Raw genomic sequence first — 24,565 nt, 5'->3', positions numbered from 1 at the left:
TGTGTATATTCAGTAATGAAAGAGCAATTAACAGTTAGAGATATTTGGCATGACAGGTAAATCAGACTGCCTTTAATTGAATGTCAAATGCATGTATTTAATTCTGCGTAGTATTGATCTTAAGCCCTGGCGTCATAGGTCTGTCTGTTTCAATGAAGACGACACTTGTCTGCCTGGTAGGATGAAAGCAGCGCTAATTCCTTTGATCGCTTAGTCAACTCCAATTAGAAAGTAGTCTAATGAACTGATGGTGTAGGGACCGAGTGAAACATGTAACGTAATACATTTTTTAACGAGGAGGTTTTCATCATTATTCTTTTATGATCCCTCAAACTCGACAAAGGTTTTTATTTGCAAAGTGACCAAATAGCTCTCGACTAATTGCTAAGATGGAGTTTACGCATGATTAATGATAATTCTGGCATCAGAAGGATCAATCTGTTCAATCTGACGCATTGTCCCTCGGGCTTATAGATTACTATATACGTGCACGCTGACCGAATCTCCATTCGAATCTATGATGTAACATAGCTAGCCTGCGGTCCTGCTTATAAAGCCTTCCAATCATCCAGGGGAATGGCTGTTAACGCTTTAGCGTTTATTAGCTACTTTGTCAGGAGAGCATATATATATACTTGACCAATCTATTGAATCGTTGCACAAGTTCCCATTGCAAACACCATTTTCTCTACAATTTCATAATCACGCTCGCTCTGTGCCAAAGACTGATCGAATTTGTTACTTTAATATACTGTGACGTGCATTACAGTATTTAGCAAAGTAGAATCCACGACGTAGAATGGTACTAGGAAACAATAAGACCGTGATTGCTTCCCCGTTGAGACTTCTATGTAGTATATACAGTGTGTCATAATGGGACTGTGACAAATCTTACCTACAGGGTGATAGGGGACGTAATTCGAAACAAGTTTTATCACTTAATATGTTTATACCGATTAAGATATTAAATGAGACAATTTTGTAAAAACAAAAGCAATAATTTTAACACATTGAATGGTATATAAACATGAGTATTTATTTGGATGAAAATCATTATTCCAATATTAAAATAATACTGTTCCAAAATAAATATTATATATTCATTTAACAACGAAAGTTTGTCACTACTTGTAAATAAATTTTATTTATAAAACTCGACATTTTAAGGGAACAATTAATTTGATTAAAAGCATTTGACTATAAAATGAAGAGGGAAACTGGTAATATTGAGATTATTCTAGTTCGAGCTGTATCTGAATAAATCATTGTTTATATTTCTCTCGTATCTATTTTACATTTTCCAGAGGATCTTCGTTATCAAACTTTAATATGAATAAGATGTTAAATTAGAGTTAGTTGGTTCATTCAGCTTAATCCGTGTGTTTCCAAAGGTGTGTCGTTCTGTTCACAGGTGTCGTGGATGAGAAAGAGAGACATGCACATACTGAGCGCTGGAATTCTGATGTACACCTCGGATCTGAGGTTCCAGGTGATCCATCCGGACAAGTCGGAGAACTGGACGCTGCAAATCAAGTCGCCCCAGCAACGGGACTCGGGGGTATACGAGTGCCAGGTCAGCACCGAGCCGAAGATGTCGCTCAACTACACTCTCAACGTCGTTGGTGAGTGCATTCTGAATTATTCAGAGTCGAGCACAGGCTTCATAAATCGCCAGGCGTTGATTCCCCAGCTCTTATATGGACACTTATATAGCTGCCCTCTGACAGAGTATACGTGCCGTTTTGCTTTCTCTTTCTCTCTCCCTCTCCCTCTCTTCTTTTAATGCCTCTCATCCTAATCTCTCCCCTTTGACAGGAAATCCTACTTCTACTTGCCTCGCCTCGCCTCGTCTCGCCTCCCGTTTCTTGGCAGCTACCTGCGACCATGCGACCAACCAGGTCCCTAGCTGCAAAATCCCCACGATTACTCGCCGCCGGAGACTACTTACCGAATCGAATATCGATTTGCATAAAGATTTTCCACCCCTCTGGTCAGACACCAGCTGAACTGCATACATTATTATGTATATCGTATCTATGCTATATATATATATATCTATATATTTTGTAAAAGATTAAAATGTTATGTATATATATAGAAAGGAAAACACTACAGTCCCCTTTCGTGGCAAAATTTCACACTGGAGAAAAATTGTCGAAATACAAAGGTATACGAAATTTGTTCGATTACGAGGTGATGGTAATTATTACACATTTTTATACACAATTGTTCAACATTTCGCCAGGAAGAATCGTTGAGATTACTATTTCATATTTTACTTTTTACAATGTTAATGGAATCGCGCGTGTTTCGAGATTTTTGCAGTAATAACCGCACGAAATACACGTAATTCTACTGTAACATTGCAGACATTGCAGTGTGAAATTAGTCATTTTAACGAATCTGCGGTGTAATGTTAAAAAGTTTTGAATAAAACTGCAATAATTGTCACCTCGCAATTGAGGGAATTTGGTGCCTTTATATTTAGGCAATCTTTTCAGTGCTCCTTTTTCCCACGTTGAAAAAATGTACACATGCAAGATAGGCAAACGTTAAATGACATTTTTTTCTATTCTGCAATTTTGCGTCGCATTTTTTGCTCCTTTACAAATCAACGCGAGCTTGTTCCTTTTAAATATTTATCTCCTAAATTAAATATGCCGTGCGCGAATCATGAATTTGTTTAACGCTTCTACGTATGCATATAATATTAGGGAAGTCTGGTTTAATGCAGAGGAGTAAATTTATCGAAGGAGATGGAAAAATGTTCAATAGCGATTTCATATCGGGCTCGGAAATAGAACGTCTGGTAAATGAAATATCGAGAAAAAGTCACATGTATACTATATGTATTATATAATACAACATATATGTGCGTGACATATAGTGTGGAATAAATTCTTTCTTGAAAAATTCACTTTTCTGCTGGAAATTTAGTGAAATTTGATTCTCGTTGAACACTTTATTGAGTAGATAAGTGTAATTAATATGGCGCAGGTGACGAGGCTTTTGTCGAACGTCCATTACAATCAGCGGCAGCGATAAGAGACTGACTGCTAAGAGGTAAAATCAATTTATTTGTGTCAAAGTAACGTATAGGGTGGAAAGAATTCTTAGCAAAAGGAGCTCGCTAATGTTAAGGATTGTGTCAGCCCAGGGAATAAAAAATATCCAGATGATAAAATCTTCCGTCTAGCTGGGATAATGGAATAAATCTTCGAAGGAAATAGAAAGAATGCGGATATGGTTTAGAAACTAAGAGATAGTGAGAAAAGTGGGACGAAAAAGGTACAATTTTCCTAGTGATATATGTATTTGTCTCTAGCCTATATAGCGTGCCATTAAATAATCCATTTGAGAGCTGGAAGCTGAGCGCAGAACACTTATCGACCGGTAAAAACAGAGAAGAAAAGAAAAACCATTATTGGAGCAGTTGGATAATAAAAAGGAGAACGATGGACCGACGATAATACTAATTATTCATCGATCCTCGATCACTATATATATATATATATATATATATATATATATAACGTATATATTATAAATCAAGATTTACCTATCAGGGATAAGTGGTATCAGTTTCGTGCTTTCGAAATCTCCATCTTTCCAGCACGATTCACCTAATTTACCGCGTGTATCGATGAATACAACGCGCATATGTGTGCGTGTATGTATATATTACCTTTAGGAGTATCAGAGCGATAACGAAGCTAATTACTATCGAAAATAATGCATCGACAATTGTGCTTCTCGCTCTATCCTACTATCCCTTACATATATATATTTATATGTGTGTGTACATACAGGAAAATCATTCAATTTCACCTGGCGAACGCTTAATTAAAACGCCGTTTTTAACTTCGATATTGGATTTGTACAGAGCAGAGAGACCTAGTTCACACTGATTTCACGCTGGCTCCGATAATTACTATGCAGTTTTGCTTTCTTTCTATAACGAATAATTTTGCCAAACAGAAAGAAATAGTCTTATTTTTATTCCGCAGACTCTCGCGTTGGCAGCAGCGAGCTCCGAAATATGAGGCACGCTGCAATCATAAATAAAACCGCCGGCGACGTTTCGCGCGTTACAGCGCATTACAACAGTGCTGTAATTTTAAATTGCAGGGAACACGAAGGATGAAACTTAATTCAATCTGCACAAAAGCGCAAGGAGCTCCTAAATCGAAAGATACTCCAGGGTCTAATTTGAGCTACGTAGAGTTTCTCGGTATAAATAAGCGTGTATATATATATATATATATTACATGTAATATTGTAATATTTAAAAGTTTATATTCGAAAACAACTGCGCAGTGTCCCCACGATTCTCTCGGCAAGAGTTAAATAAAGGATGAGTTGTGAGGGGACACTCTTTCAGCACAATCTCTTTCTCTCTGTATCATTCGAAATTGTTCAATTACTTGCAATGGTGGAAACGTATGTGTATATAGGTATATGTATATATATATACACCTAGGAAGGGGATGACGTATGTACGGTTAATCATAAAAGTTATTATCCCCAAAATATCGGTCAAATGTAGTGGTATCAGCCTTCGGATAGATGAGTATTTTAATCTCCTTTGCATAAAATATATATTCGGTAATAGGCTTTGCCGTGCTTTAATTAATATATTAATTCTATGAGAATTACATTGGTGATAATTAAATTCCGATCTTTGTATGAAAGTCGAAAGTAGAAGGAAGGGGATATTAACAAAGTTCGGCCAAAGCCGAAACATTCGGAGGGATTATTCGTGGCCCAACACAAACGACCAATTTCCCTTTGAATTAACCTTAAGGACATTTGACGAGTTTGCAAATTAGCGAGATTCAGTTTCAAAATCAATTTAGTGCTACTTTATGCTGTACTTAGCTACTATCTCCTGACAGAATCTTTATCTGTCAGGAGATTTCCAAGCTTTCTGTTATTTTAACCTTTTTAGAACACCACAACTAACCCATAGGTTGAAACTTGGAAACGTGCCAGTACAGCTAATCGAGCTAAAACCTACTCAACCGGAGCAGCTCGAGAATTGAATATTATTCTACTGAGATTGATGAAATTCAAATTGAAATCCCACTGAAGGTCGCCGCAGCAGCAGCAGCTTCTCAGCTACAGGCTACAGCACTGCAACCCCTGTACCACGAGAGTTTTCGTTACAACTCTGATTGTGTTTCTGCGCGTGGGATATATTAATTAAAATCTTATCACTGCAGCTGAAATCAGGGACAATAAGACACAGAGAAGGACGACTGAGAATTTTTCTGTCCTTCGTAAAGTCAAATTAAATCATTCAAATCTTAGATAATTATTCATGGATGAACTTTTAAATATTTAATTACACATTATGATTAAAATTAATTATATTTTGCCTCAGGCCGGAGAGCAATTCACTTTTCATGCATATTCATCGAAATGTAAAGATCGCGAGTAAAACTTAAATTCGTTGGCGGATTTTTCGAGCTTCTTTATTTATGCTAACTCACGCTCAACATCCATTTTCCTTCTCGCGTAGTTTTTACGCAATTTCATCAGACCTATTATTGTTTATACTTTCAAAGAGAGAGAGAGAGAGAGAGAGAGAGAAACGAAGAAACTAACTTCAAGCATGATTTGCCCGCCGGAATTTCGATTAAATCTCACGAAGATTAAACGTACGAATACGGTGGTTTTAGGAAAATAGAATTGTGGAATTTCACATTGTACTTTTGGCAATTTAATCGCGTTGAATCTATACGAGCCTGTGTTCACGTTCGCGTAGTATACCTCGGCTACAGTAATAAGTGAATTGTAATGGGGCATTAAGATAATTACCATGCAATGTTTTCATAAGCTTCGCTTCTCCTGCTACTCTACTTTAACAGCCAGCAAAAGCTCTTATATATTTCACGAGTGTTTTCTCCAAGATATCTATTTCGACTTGAATAACAATTTTCGCTGTACGAAACTCTATATATATATATATATATATATATATATATCAATACCTTCCTCGCGAAACAATAATAATATTAACTAATAATATCGCAAATAAACACTATACATAATTTCACGAAAAGGGAAAAATTATAAAACGAAGAAAGAAATTTCTCAACGTACAAGCATCAGGTTCGATTAATTGGAAATTAAAGCGATTTTACGTGGAGTCTGCACACGTTATGACGAATCGATGACATAAATGAGTATTGTGTGTGCGCGAGCGTATGTAGAGGTCGCATTGTTCGCGTGCAATTAAGTCTAATAGTCGTGCTTGGTCGCACTTGGTTACAATATGGGACCAAATGACACGCGTTAACGCACTGACGGCTTAATTGGTTAGCCTCCTCGACGCGACGTCGTGTAGCCCAGCGCTCTCTCCTAAAACCAATTACCTATTTCCGGTATGGCCACGGGCATGCGTTTAACCATTCAGACCGCCAATCTTTCTTTGGCTGGCTTGTTGTTTTGCTTCTCCGCTTGTTCCTCCTACCTGTATACCTACTCTACTGTATTATATCAATTATATAAAATTTTTTAAATTATTCAACTACTCTCTGTGTTACGAGAGGCTGCACCATTATTTTCAATCACGTACATATATATATATATACTATACGTAGGATTTATTTAAAGAGATAATTGCTTTTCGAATATATATATATATATATACCACACAGTGTACTATAGAAATAGGAACACGAGTGTGTTACGATAGCTGAGTGAGCTTCTCTTCAAGTAAAATTTATTTGATTCGGTAGAGTGGGACGTTCAATAATTCAGAGAACTCTTTTTGCACTAAAAGCACATTTGGCCCACACGCACATCCGTTATCCAGATTCGGTTATCGTTTGCCAAGATCTCGTTATGATTTGAATTCTATTATATCTATACGCGCGTGTCACGTGATATTTCCAAATCGAAGCGAAGATTTATAAGCCAACGCAGTACAGCTATATATATATATATATATATATATATATATGTATAGTTGAATGTTTAAAGAAAACATAGAGATATATGCGAGTAAAAAGTAGCGTACTATATATACACGTGGAAAGGAAGAAATTTGCCGGTTTTTCGTGTTTTAAAGCGTGCGTGATATTATCGCTTGTATGTGTATGTGCACTGCACGATGGTGCGTTCTTTTAAGCTACATCCGTTAAATCCATAGCGCGACCCATTTCGCTGCGGCCCTTTCGTCAAGATTTATCTGAGCTGAGGCAGGAACCGAGCAAACGAGCGCGGCATACGACACGGTTGGATGTAAGTCCCTGACAGTTTTCACGGGAAATGTCCTAAAAGACATTGTCCTCATTCTGTCAACTGCAGAAGATAAATACTGGCAAACAGAAACTCTTTCCTTAATATCTTCATAATGTTTTTCCATCGTTTCAACGACTCTTAATTTTTTAATCATTCATATCGTTATAATATACCATTTTAATTCGACTTTTTCGCGATGAATCTTCGATACCTGTCGATCGATGCGTCACACACCATATACAGGGATTTTTGACTGGGGAGGGGGGGGGGGGCTCCAATTGGTCCACGAGACTCGGGCACACCGAGGGTTGGTCGATATTATCTGCAGATTTGCCAGCTGAAGAATAAGTGACTGAATCGATTCCAGAATAAATTTCCACTTGGAGAAATTTATGCGGTAAAATAAACGATTCCCTTTCGCTGACTGATGCGAGAGACGTGCGAAGAACCAACAAAATTACGAAAGATGAAATTGAAACTTTTCACAGGGGTATGACTTAGGAGGAAAGTGACGGTGCAGCAGGTATTTCTAACGTCTTCTATAATTAGAATAAAAATCAGCCATCGTTTTCGTAGGAACGATCGATATTACCTTCGGCTATACGTGTACGTGGGTGTCCGGCTTGAGGAAAAAAATGGCTTCGCTATTTTGACGAAGGACCGCACTAGGCAGCGTTCGGTTTTCCGATAATTGGAAGGCCTCTCGTTGGGGCGATCCGCTTACATAAATCCACTAGTAGTCATATTTTCCTGTCACCCATTATAATCATTGATACCTGTGTAGGAGAGAGAAATAATAGAAAAGGATTTATATATAGTATAGAAACGAATGGAAAAGTTCGAAGGGAGATTTGGCAGCTTAAAAAAGGGGAAAAGTTTTTGGGGATAATATATACCGCGTATATATATATATATATATATACAGCTGTTAAATCATTCATATAGCGAGGCGAAAAATGTCGAATATGAATTACTCGCAAAGTTGCAACGTTTTAAATCAATTATTTTTCCAGGGATGTTATAGCTTTTCAGATGAAGCGTGAGTAAAACGCTGCTACGCGCCTCCTATTGCTAAGGTAAACTTAGGAAAAGCAGCGCACGCTGCCAGTCACCTGGCAAAAGAATACAAGTAGGTATAGAGTCGGAAAAATCAAGGTAATACAAGCTTAGAGCAAAAATTTATTTTATTCCACGATTTTTACCATTTCCAAAGGAAAATATTGAAAGAGACGATGCGGCGCGTTCCCAACGTAAGATATTTTCTTAAAGGAATTTCTTGCAAATATTTGTCCCGTATTATCAATACAGGTACTAAAGAAAATCTTTCAAATGGGTTAAATTCAATCATAATTCTTCAATATGCCTTGCATTCGTTTCATTAAACTTCACTGCGTAAAATGTAACAAAGACAATGCATCTTGACAATATTGTTATACCATATATATAATTCTAAAGTGATACTTATACGAAGCATCCGAGGCAAGTATATAATTATAATTATAAACTTGACGAAAGCTATTGACTCTCCTCTCGAGTCGAGTAGATCATCCATTTTCTACACGTTTTCTAGAAACGACATTTGGCGTATGCTATATATATATACTACATCTCCTGTAAGTGTACATATACATCATTCACAGTTGCACATTGGCTTTCAAGTAGAATTCGAGAAATTTATCTACGTGATTCATGGTGATTGACTGTCGATGTACGTAGAATTTCTCTTCTGCTATAAGTTATTTTTAATAATCTTTTTTCTTACACGAAAAATGGTATATATAGCTTGAATAAATCGACAAGAGTCGATTGACGAGACGAGGTGCATGAGAGCCCATGCACTGCCGATTCGAGTGCAATACTACCACCATTATAAATGCACTTGCGACAGGTGCTAATAGTACTTCCTTAAGTGACATCACTCCTGGCGCATTTGAATAATCGCTTCTTATACCTACCGATCGTGCCAGCTTATATATATACACGATATTTACACTGCCCTATAAAAACTTTGCAAATTACAACAAGCCACTTTGTAACCCACAACTGTAGCTGTAAATTTATACCGAACTGCAAACAGCACCTTAATATAGCTATTACTACAAAATAGTTGTAAAATTAAAATCGTAAATTTACAACTGCATTCGTAGGCGTCCCCAGGACATTTCGTTGTAACTTTACAAAAATTCCTTCGGAGCGTAGATTTAGAGGCGAACGAGAGGAGGAAAAAAACAGAGGGAGTTTGATAAAAATAATAATGATACATATAACTTACTTGGTACCTACGACCATTGTAAAATTTTCACCGGAGATAATACCGTGTAAACGTAATATTTTGCATACGCGTGTGTATAGGTGTGAGCCAAACGGATCCCAAGCGGTACATAAGCCGCAGACATTATGAGAAAATTATTGGCTAACCGGACGCATAATCCATACACTCGAAGGCGCATATGGTCCGAATCTCTAGTCCGAGTCCTTAGATTTAAGGAACTTTGTATGCAGGCGCGTTACATGCTCTTTCCACCGGAGGATAATTGGAAGTAATCTGCTGGATATGACGCAGTGATGTAACCAATCATATCTCCGCCCCACTGACTACACGGTACGTCGCGAAGATTAAATACAATCTAAAAGGGACAAAGCTCCAAATAATTAACAAGACGATTATTCTCTCTCATTAAAGACATATATACATGTATACTATATATAGGAATAGTGAAATATAACGCATGACTAAATTTACGAGCACCGACAGCTTTCAGAAGTATTTGCAGGGATTCCATGGAAATAACATTCCAGAGTTTGGCATTAAATTCCAGTTTCCGGGACTCTAATGATTGCGGCTTACGTTCGTCTTCCGTGAACATCCGGTATAACAATGCTTTTGCCTTTGGAAGTTCAAAGTGCAGTAGAAACAACCTCTATTACGCGCGTATCATTCCTCTTTAAATCTCGGCCCGACCAGATATTCATAATCCATGTTTTTGCTCCGTTAATTAAGCAATTGCTATTAGAGTGAATGTAAATTATATATACTACGGAAGGTTGGGAATTATCCAATGGTTTCATATTACGTGTCTTTGTTAATTAATTAAGCTGCGCATATATGAATTACAGCCTGTCAAGTTGCTTCGTGTATAAATAAAACTACACGGTTCTGTGTGTGTGTGTGTGTGTGTGTGTGTATGTGACTGGCTAAATCTGAGGAAAGATCACGCGACTCTTCGTGGCAGACAGCAGCACGAAGCAGGTGAGATATGGTCTAACCCCCCCCCCCCCCCCTGACGGGATTTGGAATTTTTGTCGAGCCTTCAGCCAAGGTCGAGGAAAACTTTTTTCCTCAGCTGCTAGATTTTACCCTCGCTTGAATCTTTATATATATATATATATATATATATATAGGAAAGAAAAGTTGTTCATTAATTAGCTCTTTGCAAGATATTCCCCGTCTACGCTATAAAATTAGCTGTTCAGGACGAATAAGAAAGACTCGCAAAACTCTTTGATATCGACTGATTTCTCGTGCGGAAAACTGCACACAGTCCCTGCTTTTCGCCCAGCCATCAAACAAGAATTCGTGTAAAATTTTTATCCTGATTTTCTTTGAAATTGATATTACGATTCTTCGCTTTTCTTTTTACTACCGGTCGTTGCGAGTTCGCGCAGTGCTTAAACGAATCTGCTAAATTAGTTTTGCCCTCCGGGTCGGTGCGGATGGTGGTACCCGGTGCACAGCTCGATAAAAGAACGCGAATCCTAATACCTCCTCTCTCTCTCTTACATATACTTGCACACATGCGCCCGCGCGTTTTACGTCACAATGTAGCGAATGGAGTAAAACTACGCTATCGACATAACGTAATATCATCAAAATGACGATTTATCCCCCTACAAAAATATACTATATATCTCGCATTGCAGCCACAATAGTGTACCTAAACTTTTTCTTTTGCTGCTTCGAAAAATCTCAATTACTAATCTGTCCGAATCTTTCGCAAAAACGTATAGAGAACTTGCGTGAAATGATTAAATACAGTTTCTTACGCGTTTATATATATATATATATATATATATATATAGAACGAGTGACCAGAGAAGAAACTAAATTGCGAAAGCAGTCTCTCTAATGGATCGTAGTACTTAATACCCAATCAGATTTAATCTCCTCGATTCGCTATTTGAAAGATTCAACGGGGCATAAACATAATCTACTACAACGTACTGTATATATATATATGTAACACTATATATAGTATATAAAAGATAGCCGGATGAAAAATAGCTTTTTTAGCCAGGATTTTCCCACGCGGGCGTATAAAACAAACGTGGCATTCGTGATACCGAAGATATGCAAAAACTATATATGTATATAACTGCGTTCCTTTAATAAGACCAAAAACGAGCGTTTATCTTTCAACGTGCTCTCTTCCCACATTAAAACATTCTCCTCTTAGCCTCTCGCGATTATTCAAAGCCTCCCCCCTCCACTCGACCTCCTCCTCCCTTAGATCGCAGCTAGACATCGGCAAACGAAACTGCGAAACGCGAAGCTTTCGAGAGTCGAATAAATGCGCGCGAAGCATGTATAAAAATGTTTTACATTATTTAGGATTTTTCATCATTTTTTACGCTTATCGCGCTTATATCTAAGCCGAATACGAGGCCAAAGAGTATTCCTCGCCACCGATAACGGAGCTTATTCGCCACAAATGCAATTTCCGGTGTAAACCGAGTCAACGAGGCGCCGAGAATTCCCATACACATTGCCATTTTCGCATTGCTCGCAGTAAAACCGTGCTGGAATGATTCACATTACGTTTACTCGTATTTCACGCTCGGATGTTTTATAGAAATTTCGGATTTGCCTCAATTACGGGATGATAAGCCGAAAATGCATTTAAGTGCAAATGATATATATATATATATAGAGCTATAGCTTATACAGGATTTTCTTCTTCCTCATCCACCCGTTCCCAAATCAATCCCTGCGATTATATCGGAGTTCTCTCCTCCGCTTTAACAGTCTTGCCAATTACTGTTACATTGCACCTACACGTATTCGTATATATATATATATGTACCTGATGTACGTTTATTCAAAATAAAACGAACAGCGCGAGTTGTATGATTAATGGAGCACGTATTATTAATTATGTTAAGCACTCTGATGTTTATATTAAAGTCTGTTTATTAATAGGGTTGCATCACGTGCCTTTCAACCAACACACGTGTCTGTGACTCTGTGTGAAGGAACGTGACCCAAATCAATGACCGTGCAATCACATAGGCAATCGCATCTACGCACGTCTGCCTTGTTAATTCACCAGCGCCGACGACGGCTTTAGTATGGTTGTGTATATCGCTATAACACACCGTATACATATATCCATGCATGTGTATATATATATAGCCACGCGTCAGAGTATTATAGTTCAACCGTCGACCAAAGATATCCCCCCTCGACTATTCTATCTTTCTCCTTAAATTTTATTAATAGTCGTGCGGTATAAAAAAACAGATAAACCGAATAATGATGGAAAAATATATATGTTAGAATTTATAACTTGGGATACACGTGCGAAAGCATTTATTGGCTGTTATGGGAGAGAGAAACTTATCCCTCCTATTGGGCAATAGTCGATTGAACTTTTATTCCATTTGGCTTACTACCTATATAATATATATATAGTACGGTATACAGCGGTCGGTCAGAAAGTATTGATTTTCTCTAGCAAAAAAATTCCCACAGTCCGAACACTCTACAGCCCTGTGGTTTTCAATCAGTTTTCTTCCGCATGCGATTTAATGAAAGAAAATTTCCAGCAAGTTTGTGCTTTGAATGTAGTATTATATTCCTTATGGGTGTATATACCTATATATATATCCTATATTCTTTGAATTAAGATCGCTCGGTGTAATTGCGGAAAAGGCTGCAGCTTTTCGGAAAACGTTTTCCTTGAAGAAAAGAGGAGTTGGGTGGCGATGGCGAGGAGAAATGGATAAGAGGATGGCAAAGCTGGAGCAGCACTTTCAGGGGAAATGAAATAGCGGGGAGCCTGGCACGAATGCGAAATCGGCGTTATAACGACAACCACCACGGTTAGGTACTTAAAGGTGCGTTTCCACTTGCAATGTTTGCTTATATGTATGGAACATCGATGCGTTAGGCTGAAAGCAAACATCTATTTGTATAAACGGCTTACGTTTCCGATGGTTAACGCAACGTGCATCAACGCACGGAAAAATCGTAAATCGTGTAGGGCTGATTGTGTGCACTGTTATAGAGAATTTTTGTAAAATTACAACGACAATCGTGCTGGCTTGCTAAATTGCTCGCGGATATTATTGTAATTTTAAAAAATATTTTTATGGTTATACGTAACGCTTTGTATAGGTTTACACACAGTGTGCTTCTTTGTATTTTGTTCTGCGTTAAAACTACACAGACTGTATAGCTGGTACAAACAAATCTGAATTGACAGTGTAATTTTTTTATACGAATAAGGAAATATGGAGACACGTGGCAATTTTCACGTATTTATACCTATACAAATTAAAAAGTTGATAGATGTAAGGGTTTTAACGAGTGATACACGATCGTACATCAGTATTTAAAATTTCGCAACGTTGCAAGTAGGAACGTGCCTTAAGACGTAGCTTGCATATACGCACACTACCTGTGAGCAGAGCTTTCTTAATCTCCAAGATTTCCTTTGCAAAAGAACAAAAAAAAGTACACTGAATCGACCACACTGGAATCTTCCTCCAATATCTTCCAATTCGCAGAGGTCTGATAATGCAGAAGATATAGTACATTATTTTGGCATAACTACGTATTCCACGAGCGATAAATGTTTAATAGACCAAAAGTTAAATTAAAGGGAGTAAATGGCTGGGAAAAATTGCAAGTTTCACTTTATGAATTGGCAGATATTTTCCACTGGTAATGGCTTGGCCCTTTCGCAGAGTGGAAAAGTAGACATCATTAAAAATGGATGTACAGGCAAAAGAAGTCCTCAAAGGTTTAGGAATACAGGATATGCTATATATATATATATATATATATACAGCTAAGCAGAACCGTTTGCTCATGATGAACGGATACGTTTGCAGATACTTGATTGCACTATACTAGACGACGGTGCTGAATTCGATTCGTTGGATAAATATTATCCTTTATTGACCATTCCAAACCCACCCACTCGACTGAACAAGCCTGCTAGTTTCATTTAACTTCGTGACTCAACTCTAAATAAGCATATTAGAATCAGCGAACGACCAAGTGACGAGCTCAATTTTTCAACCTGCGCACAGCTCAACTTTATATTTTATCCAATTCAGCCAATACGAATGCAATATCAACATCGAATAAACTGCTGTTTGGATTTCATTAACTGCAAAAATGTGGCTCAGGCGGTAAAAATAAAAAAAAAACAAACAAGGAAAAAAATACTCTTCTATAAAGTATCTAGCCTATAATGAATTTTCAGTTTTGTACGAGACTACGTACGCATGTAGCTCTATATATATCTATAATAAATAGGGGTCTGCGAAGTTAATTATTACGCAAATAAGGGAGCCTCGTCGTAGTGTCATATCGTTGACCGGATGATATTCTCTTGAAAGCTTCTTTCAGTAAGGATATCTTGGGGCGTTGGGGAAAGCTGCCGGAAGCTTTCCACCGAGCTATTAAGCTATTAAGCTACGTGAAGTGTCAAGCCAGAATAGGTCGACCCTCCTGCATTTTATTTCCTCATCGACTAATATTTCAGTTTACTGTAGCATTGTACTGCGCGGCGTAAGTATATAGGTACACTATACCATAGAACAGATCGAATGTATGATAGATGATTTCTCACTCGGGATAACCGAACAACCGATTCCGATCACGTTTCCACAATTTTTATACTCCTTTCGACCCGTTCTGGGGGGGGGGGGGGGGAATGATAAATGATGAAACAATCAATACTCAGATTTCTGCATTAGACGGGGCAATGATAATAATAACGTGATCGCAATACCATCACGTACAATATACAATAATATAAACTCTATATAATTCTGATAATGCAATCTCATTGAGAGACGCGCAAACATTTGTAAAAGCTGGAATGAATCAAATCATTAAGCATGGATTATTGTTGGCAAATCTGGAATTAGTAAAATTCGGGGAATTAGCTGCATGAACTGTACTAAAATATGAATTGCATATCGTTGGGAGGGGAACGACCCAAGCATTAATTTGATTGGCTTTTAAAGCAACGCCATCATTAATGTATCCATTAGAAATCTAGTTGCGTTATAAATGCCGGAAATGGGCAAAAACAGGGAATTTATCGGGTCCTAGTCCGCGATCGATATATAGTTGCAGTTTACCTATACCAAATGAGCATGCGGAAGATTCATGGAGCTTTTAAGTCTAAATGGGAGCTAGCGTATTACAATGAAATAAGCATTACTGGCTGCGATGTTGGCCACAAGATAAAATTATGGATTTATGCATCCCTGAAGAGTCGAATCGCCTGGACGGTTTCTCGGTGTGAGCGACTGTAAATTAGCGAGTCAACGCGACGACGAGCCAGCGGTATGGTCGCGCTAATTAGAAAGCGCCAAGCACCCAATAGCCGCCGTGCCATAGCGTGGATCCTGAAAATTACGTCACCTTCAAATTTTTGTCCCTTCAACATTTTACTATACTATACCCAGTATAACATATATATATTCACTATGCGTGTATATATATATATATATATACGTATCTTCATCAAGAGAACGACGAAATTAAGAGACTTTCCAGCGTCACTGCAATGCAGCAGCATTGATATTTTAACGATTGCGCATTTATAGTTAGAGAGACGTGTCGAAAAACAATTGCTGCCGGGCTGTGTACTATACTATGCTTGATATACCATTTTACAGTTATATGGTCGTTAAAAATGTCATGAGCGTTATCGGCATCGTTCCCAAGCAATCGCCATTAATAATGTTATTTTGCACGCTATGAAAATACTGATGCGGCAGCGGATGAACGACGACAGGTGCACCGAAACGCACCAACTACGCCGACGCCTGATACGTTAATGAACATTCGATTGTCTAATAATAAAAACTCATATAGGCATTATTTCGCTCTGGGGCCGTTTAAATATCGATTAACTTTCAACGGCTCCCTGTAGACCGGAAATTTTTCTGCTTCGAGCCAATCGCAATTGCGGCGGCAAAACTGGCGCGAGTCTTCTATATATATATATATATATATGTAGTATTATAATACGAAGAGCCGCCTGTGGGAGCTATCGGCAGGGATATGGCTCGGTGGCTTTCTTTCGAGGCTCCCTCTCTCCACAGGAGCTAGGATATTAGATCGCCTCCGTGTGATTCTCCACTCGGAGCATTATCGGCTGGAGATTAATTCCTCGGATTATTATTCCGCGATTAATACGATCCCTCTAATAATAGCATTGTACCTAGACAATGGGATTGGTATATCTGTATATGTATATGGAACGGAATAAAATTCCAATTATTACACGAAGAATGTTTTTTTTTTGGTATTGAGAAAACACGGAGCGCTGAAATTGTTAAACGGTAGTTTGACAAAACAAACAAACGTCACTTTGCATTCCTCCACATACCTTTTTTCAGAGCAAATATTGAAGTTGACGCTCGTTTCTATTGTACAGTTTGATCCGATCCAGAACGAGTCTTCATCTGCCTCTTCGAATCCTGTTATTCTTTTTACACACTGCTCTCTGCGTTATATTTTAGAGTTTACGACCGAGGAGGATGGAAGAGTTTCATAGCTGGACACAGTTTTGTTGGTAAAAATTATAATAGTTTGCGAACAAGTTAAGGGAGATGCACGTGTGAAAACATCTCGTTACCCTGGACTTGTCTGCAGTTGACTTATTAGTAAGACGGTTTAACTGACAAAAAGCTGTGCTCGTGGAGAATTGCACAGGTATAATTACTAAATGCGAAAGTCTATAAGGACTTTGACTCTATATCTACAGAGCTGTTTGCCATGGACGAGCCAAGTTCCCTCAACTCGCAGCTCTGTATAACTTATTTCGAACTACACTACTGGCTACTTGACATTTTGTCACAGACTCACGACTGACGAGTTCCCATTTAACGAAACCCTCAAGGTTTATGCTACTACGAACATTTTTTATTTCCTTTTCGACCTATACACTTATTATTTTCATATAAACTTAGCACAATGTTGTCCGATCGATCTTTGTCTAGTCTCGAACCTGCCTGATCACTGTGTAGTACGACAAAAGTGTCCTTACAAACTGAAATTAACAAATTGTATCGTGCTTTAAATAGAAAATTGCTGAAAAATGCGTCAAAACTATTAAATACTTACTACACGTAAATTCTCCACCGATACATCTAAAAGATTGTAAGCACTGATTCTGCAAGGTTTGCTGCTTCTTCGTGTCATCAGCATCAAGATTTTACACGACCTTACGGAAAAATTGTACCAATAGCTAAAATATCTGCAAAATAACAATAATATTCAGATGCCGATCTTCACTGACTCTTCATTCTTCACGTTTTCCTACGTTTTTTCGAAAATTCCTTGGCTCTCGTCTATGATGGATTGCCCGATATAAGCATTTCCAAACATGAATGTGATTTGTCCAATAAAGAACACGGTGGATTGATAATCTATCAGCTTAAAGTGAAATATTCTTTGATATTGGTATATGCATCATGTGGCAGAAAATTTGCCTTATCATAATTATTGGAAAAGAATAATACTATCATAAAATTAAGCTCACCTGAGACGATGTAACTTTTACCAACGTTGGACATAAGGCTGCGAACAAACATGTTACAATGGCGAAACTTAGCGTGCCGTACAAATATTCCAATTTAGATACGAAGCTTGAATGAAAATCGTATTAGTGTAATATTGACCTTCAACCACATAGCACTGGAGTAGAATAACCCGCAGCGTGCTTATAGTATTAAAAAATTTTAATGTTTCCCTTAATTCTGTTTAAACTACTTAGCGTACCCTCATAATTAGATTACTTTCACCTGTCCCTTGCCTTTTCTTACCATCTTGTATATAAATTAGAAAAAATAAATTTTAAAAAATTATTACATTACATCAAGAGATATACAAAATTGAATATGCTGGATTAGACTAATCCATGTGCTGCGGCAAAATTGTAACTCGAATACAATATTGCAACTGAGAGTAAATGCATATATATTCATATAGGAAATCTTGCTACACTAACTTTATAGCTTGGACGTGTCTCTTGGCACAAGTGAGAACATTGTAAAATTCTATGCTTTCCCTGTAATTCTCTCCATCATCTTTGGCAAATGGCGACTCTGTCAAATCTAAATGAGCCACTTGCAAGCGATATCTGAAAATAATAAAAATGTCTCTGTGTATTTATGATGAAGAGCTATATTGTTATTAATTAAGATTTCTAACCCCAAACATGCAAACATTCCATATCCATGAAACATATGAAGAATAAATATGGATTGAAAAGAAAGGCCGATTAGGATCCAGAGTACCAGCACGCAGAACGAGTGGAATGTGATCCAGTAATAATATTTCTTGTGATCAACGAAGAATTGAAGGTTAAATATTAGCTGATGCGTATCACGAGTTCCGTTCTCCAATGGCATGAAAAAGTCGAGGATCTGCGGACTGTAAACGCTCAGCGGATAATACAATGTAAGAGTAAGCCCTAAAATTAAGTCTGCGACAAAGAAGATGGTATAATTTTCAAATTTGTCTCTTTCATTTCCCCCCTGACTTATATACTTACATGTAAAATAGTCCGTAATTTTTTTCGCAAACTCGGAATATTTTACCTTCACCTCGCACTCTCCCTTGCTCTTCAAGCTCAGCCAATCTTCTCTGATCAGCTCAAATATTTGCTTAAACTGTAATGAAAGGGGAGCCGCGTGAATTACAGCCTCAATGTAGGCGGAAATAAGGATTGGATGAAAAATTCTCACAAACCTACATTATTAATATTGACAGAAAAGTACACGTAAATACACAACATTAAATAGGTCGCAAAAGTCAGAGGCATCAGTCCGAATATAAGTTCACTCGTTACATCGAACGTTATATAGGTTGCTATCTATATACAAACAGTTTTTATTTTGTTACGAAGACGACATAAATTTTTTCACTTGATATATTTAACATTACATATATAAATGTAGCTCACTTGAAAGACCAGAGCAGAAATCAGGATGGAGACTGCAATCGTTTGGCAAAGCAGAGCTGATACGTGATGTTGATAAGGCCACATGCCAATGACAGTTAAAAGTATTTTCATCGTCTGAAAATATCTGCTCTCAGGATAGTCCATATTGTCGCTGAATATCCACAGAATAAACTGTTTCAGACTGTTATGCTCTTTGTACCAATATTTGTTTGCCAATGGCGAGGAGTGGATAGGCAAATAAGTGGAGGTTTGCAGTGCAAGTGTGTATGTCTACTGGTAATACGTGTAATCCCTCGCATAAGTAATAGCGGAGTAGTGTAATCGATTTCGCAGGTGCTATGATTATCCAGAGGGAAAACGAAAAAGCGGCAAAAATACTCTATATACGTAAAAGGTTAACGTTACCACGGGCCTTGCACTTGTCACTTTCTTTGACAACGTTTACTTTGTGCCCTCGGTGTTCATGGTCAGCTGGCGCCTCGCGCTGCCTCTCTCGCACCCTTTTTGCTTTTAATAAAAGATGCCACTTATTAGGTGTTTCTACGAAGGCGATTTGCACGATAGAAAAATAAATCTAGCAAATTGTGCGTTACGCTCTTCAAATAAATTGCCTCGACTACCGTACAATTTACCCTTATATTATATAGTGTATATAAAGCTATATAAAAGAGGAGGGGGGGGGGGGGAGTTGATAGCTGGCTTATTTCACGAAATGCAGATATTCGTTGAACGAGCTTCTTTAGAAATTGAGGATACGGTGCACATGCACTCTGCTCGGTGAAGTTTGGCTTATGTAAATTAAACGAAGAAAAACAAACGGTGAAAGGCTGAACAATAGGGGGAGTAAAGCCGTATGAAAACGCGACAAGAGGAACGAGAAAAAAGGGAGGAGGGTACAATGCTCGACGGCTACAATGAAGAGTGGAGAACTGCGAGCAAATTTTAATTTTTGACTTTCCTCGTTCGTCGTTGCTTTTCTCACCAAACAGGGTAATGTTGATATTACAATAATTACATCATGGGTCTCTCGAAATTGTTAACCTTGAACTATTTATTCTCGCAGAGAGCGTAAAACTGGTCTATCGAAATTTTGCATTTTTTCAGGCTTTATCTGAAAACCGACGGAACGGAAAGAAAGGTTTTTTCAAAGAGGCTGTAACGCTGGCTTAAAGGACCTTTAAGAAGGAACAGTGGAAAATCGCTCGTATGCACCAGCTGTTTGTCAATGGGGAATTTTTTTTTCTTTCACAGGAAGAAAGCTTTACTTTTGCAAAGTCTCTCTATAGCTAACATATATATACACGCCGTGAATTCGAAGGGTATGGTTATTTGGCGTGTATACAGCTATATATAGATAATGACAAAGTACAAGGTGTTTGTCGCTTATGACTAGGGCGTGACTGGATTTTTGCACTGGGATTGCACCCAGGAGAAATCGAATTATCGGTTAATAAGCCACTGTCAAATAAGATCCTCCGTTAAATCCACGAGTTTCCAAAGAAACTATGCTACATCCATAGTATATACTAGTTATTAAAGTTACGATTGATCGTGACGTGACCTGCATCGTTGAAAATATTTGCGGACGATCGCTGCGGTTCATTACTGCATTTTGTTAATTTATATTAGGAGAAAACTTGAGTGAGCAGCTATATTACGAGCTCCGGGGGACTTGGAGACTAAAAATCAAATTAGCGTGTGTCATAAGCGGTTAGCAAGTGCAGTTTATTTAGACGATTTTACAGCGACGGTACGGACGCTCTCTCAAAGCATCCATGCGTACGTGACTGGACTTGGATGAATTATTCCCGTAAGCCGTATAAAGCTCCCTGACACTGTCTCATCTACCTTCAAATTAGAAATAAGTGCAAGCTATACTGAATTGAAATTGAATTTCGCTGAAAAAGCCAGTGTTGTATAACTTTTTCCCAGCAATTTCTTACAAAATTGTAATACGTTCCATGTATGTGTGTGTGTGTCGTTTGATGGAGAGAGTATAAGGAGTCGTCGAGCGGAGAATTGCAGTAATCGTTGACGGTTTATTCGGGGCTTGTATAATTATTATAATGCGAAGAAAATTGAGGATCCGGAGGAAATTAATGAAGGGCCCGCCGGATGTAAATGCGCTGGCAGGCGTGAATTCCAGTGTTGGAAGATTCAAAATTGCGCAACGACAACGACGACGGGACGTTATCGCGTCAGACAGCTTTAGCGTCATCACCGTGACGAGAGTATGGATGCGCGCGCTATAGTATGCCATGCTTGCCCATCCAACTGCTGTTCACGTATAACGCGCTCATTAAAATTCCCACGCATCTCCTATCCTTCTCTCGACAAAATAAAACCGCTCTTCTCTCAATGATTATTTCGTTACGTACAATGGTATATATATAGCTTGATGAGTGCGTTAAAAGAACGATCATGAAACGCTATAAAATATCGATTAGAATGCAGTCGCTAGAAAAAATAGTGTAGTTGACGTGGAATGATTTTGGGAGGTTGAGTTTTGAAAAAGCCCATTCGCGTATTTTCCTCTCTCTCTCTCTCTCTCTCTCTCTCTCTCTCTCGGGAAAATAAAACTGCTGTTCTCCAAAATGATTATTTCGTTAGGTATATAATAGCATAGTTTGATGAGTGAGTTAAAAAAAGGATATCGTATGAAACTCTATCGATTAGAATGCAATTGTTAAAAAAAATAGTGTAGTTGATGCGGAATAATTTTGGGAAGATGCTTTTTCAAACCATTCGTGCATTTAGCAATGTTTTTCTCCCGAAAATAAAACTGCGGTTTTCCAAATGATTATTTCGTTATCTGTAACAGTATATATACATCACTTATTGATCGTACTAAAAGAACAATGATGAAACACGATAAAATATCAATCGTAATTCACTTGGTATAGAAAAATCAGTGTAGCTAATACGAAACGATTTTGGTAAGCAGCTTTTTTTAAAAAAAAAATCCACTCCTCTATTATACACATATATAGTATACGTGTGTATAATACAAGGCCTTTCACTCCTGTCGGAAGTTCTGAAATCTTGGCAAAGATCCGTGCAGCTAACTTCGTTGCACGTCACTCTGACAAATCAGGCTTTTTCCTGAAAATTCATGCAAGGTGAACAAGACATTTTTTCCTTTATAATCACGCAGCGTTTTTAAAGTTGCACTCTCCTATCGAATATTAAATCGTTAATAATCCGAAGACTCGCGAGTGTTCGATTAACAAGGATCGTGCGCATCTTATACACATGTTTCCCTCGTCTGGTTGATGTTTTCGCATGTATCGCGTTTATATTACCGGTGGATCCATCCGTGCACGTACGTGTAGATTGCTGTAAGCAGAGTTGGTCTAATCCGCGACCTTTGAGCTCAACATTCATCCGAGTGAATTACGCGACGTACGTGAGCAACCTCGGGGAATAGGGGATTAATTAAAAAGGTATCAGATCTATTGCATTAGCATTAGCTGGTCCGTCCCATCACAGTTGCATGTTAAGCCGCGTATTTAGAGTGGATACAAGAGGATGGAGAATACCACGTACTTTTACTGGCGCGCCAGTACGAGCCTGCTGGCTCCTTCACGACTCTATTGCAACAAAACCCTGAATGGAACGTAGAAGACTTAATAGCTGTTTTCAATTATGCACCTTGTTTCCAGATACATATACACAGGGTGTCTCATTTTAATTTCGTGCCAACTAATTGTATGAAAAACAAATGAATCTCTGCAGAAATTTCTCAAACGAAATTTGTAGGTTTCTAATTAATCCATCTACATATATACCAGTTTGAAAAATTTAACTTTCTTGTTTTTTCGGGAAGAATATGGGAAGGTCACTTTGAGAATCTTCACTGGAGCTATATAATTGATTAATCTTAAGAGCTTTCTAAAATTGTATATTGGTTTATAATTTTATGGAGTGATTCAGCAGATATTTCGATTTGAAATTATAAGTAGACGAGCGGTTATTCGTGTGTATTTGTGGCGGTCACCCCTGCACTGCTTCTACCAGAACCACACCATACATGCATGCGATTTCAAATCTAAATATCCAGCGAACGACTGGATGAAACGACGAATTCATGTAGCGTGTTTCGGAAGGTTCTCGAGAGACGAGTTGGAGGATTTTGTAATAAAAAATAGAATGTATCTTCTACCAAAATCCTTATGACTTTCTAGGTATTTTTCAAGGTCATGCGAATTTGATCGCAAGACAGTTGTATCAAATAACCAAAAAAACGTCTCATTTATCTCGAATAAAATCTTACGATCCTCGAAATACTTAGATTCGCGTATCTAAATTCTTCGGACACCCTGTACACGATTAATTAAGCGATACATGCGATTACGCTAGAGGCTGAAATATATCAATACCGAACTGTATCGATCACGAGCATCAAGTTGTTTTATTCTTAACATGAACGATTGCATAATGAATTTGCTTTAATTATAATGCACGCATTATGTATGGAGAGTGCTGAGTAAATCGGACGTACGTGCGCCAATCAGATGCATATATAATATTATTATAATAGGTACGCGAGTTTTCGCGGGCTTTTGCTCTTTGGACACGTTCGATTTAGCTTATTAGCATTATTACTTTGAAGCTGCGAAGCAGAGAGTCGTATACTCGATATTTCATTTGGACCCGAAGCTCCTGTAACCTAGAGGTTATTACATCTGCATCTGCCACTAAAACATCGACGGAGTTTCGAAGTTTCTAGCTGGAAATTTATTCATCAAGCACTCTCGAGGACGAGCTACTAAATTTCGCCACCAACGGAGTCTCGCTAAGGTATAGCTGCAGTCAAGATTGCCCTGAGCATATTCGGTAATCTTAGAGATAATAATAAAATTGAGCAGGCTGCCTCGTTTCGGCACACATGCGAGAAAAATCTCGTTAATGAACTCGAGCGCTTATATTCTATATATATATATATATAATAGAAATTAATTCACCCAGCGAATTACCACCTGCGCGGTTCTTCCACGATAACTTCCGGCTATCATATATATATATATATAACACAGTGCATTACAACGTACACGCATGAAATTTCGAGCAACAAAATTGAAAACTCGGATTTGCAATTATAA

At 38.0% G+C, this 24,565-nt stretch overlaps 2 protein-coding genes across 2 annotated transcripts in view; one reads left to right on the top strand and one right to left on the bottom strand.

The window, feature by feature from the left end:
* LOC136776228 (zwei Ig domain protein zig-8-like) overlaps positions 1-24,565 on the top strand; it is a 109,265-nt gene that overhangs the window by 66,692 nt on the left and 18,008 nt on the right. Inside the window, exon 3 of the mRNA XM_066731610.1 lies at positions 1,412-1,622. Within this exon, the coding sequence (XP_066587707.1) occupies positions 1,412-1,622 (211 nt within the window). The remainder of the gene's footprint in view (positions 1-1,411; positions 1,623-24,565) is intronic.
* LOC136776452 (odorant receptor Or2-like) lies at positions 17,493-20,559 on the bottom strand. The gene is made up of 11 exons (XM_066731984.1): positions 20,539-20,559; positions 19,864-20,037; positions 19,464-19,733; positions 19,254-19,373; positions 19,053-19,170; positions 18,710-18,983; positions 18,507-18,638; positions 18,039-18,144; positions 17,820-17,932; positions 17,621-17,753; positions 17,493-17,546 (listed from the first exon to the last, which is right to left on the bottom strand). Exons 1-11 carry the CDS (start codon positions 20,557-20,559, stop codon positions 17,493-17,495), a joined length of 1,515 nt encoding a protein of 504 aa, XP_066588081.1.

Source organism: Prorops nasuta, unplaced genomic scaffold (genome assembly GCF_024137725.1).
Source record: "Prorops nasuta isolate Cenicafe-Biocafe unplaced genomic scaffold, Cenicafe_Pnas_1.2 PNAS00009, whole genome shotgun sequence".
NCBI classification, from domain to species: Eukaryota; Metazoa; Arthropoda; class Insecta; order Hymenoptera; family Bethylidae; genus Prorops; species Prorops nasuta.
This window is presented reverse-complemented; position numbering and strand designations above follow the sequence as displayed.

Coding starts and splice junctions, on each gene's coding strand:
- LOC136776452 (XM_066731984.1), bottom strand. CDS start 20,559: ATGCAAAATTTCGATAGACCA. Junction 17,754..17,819: donor CAAGGAATTTTCGAAAAAAC/GTAGGAAAACGT, acceptor GTTATTTTGCAG/ATATTTTAGCTATTGGTACA. Junction 17,547..17,620: donor CGGTGGAGAATTTACGTGTA/GTAAGTATTTAA, acceptor TGTTAATTTCAG/TTTGTAAGGACACTTTTGTC.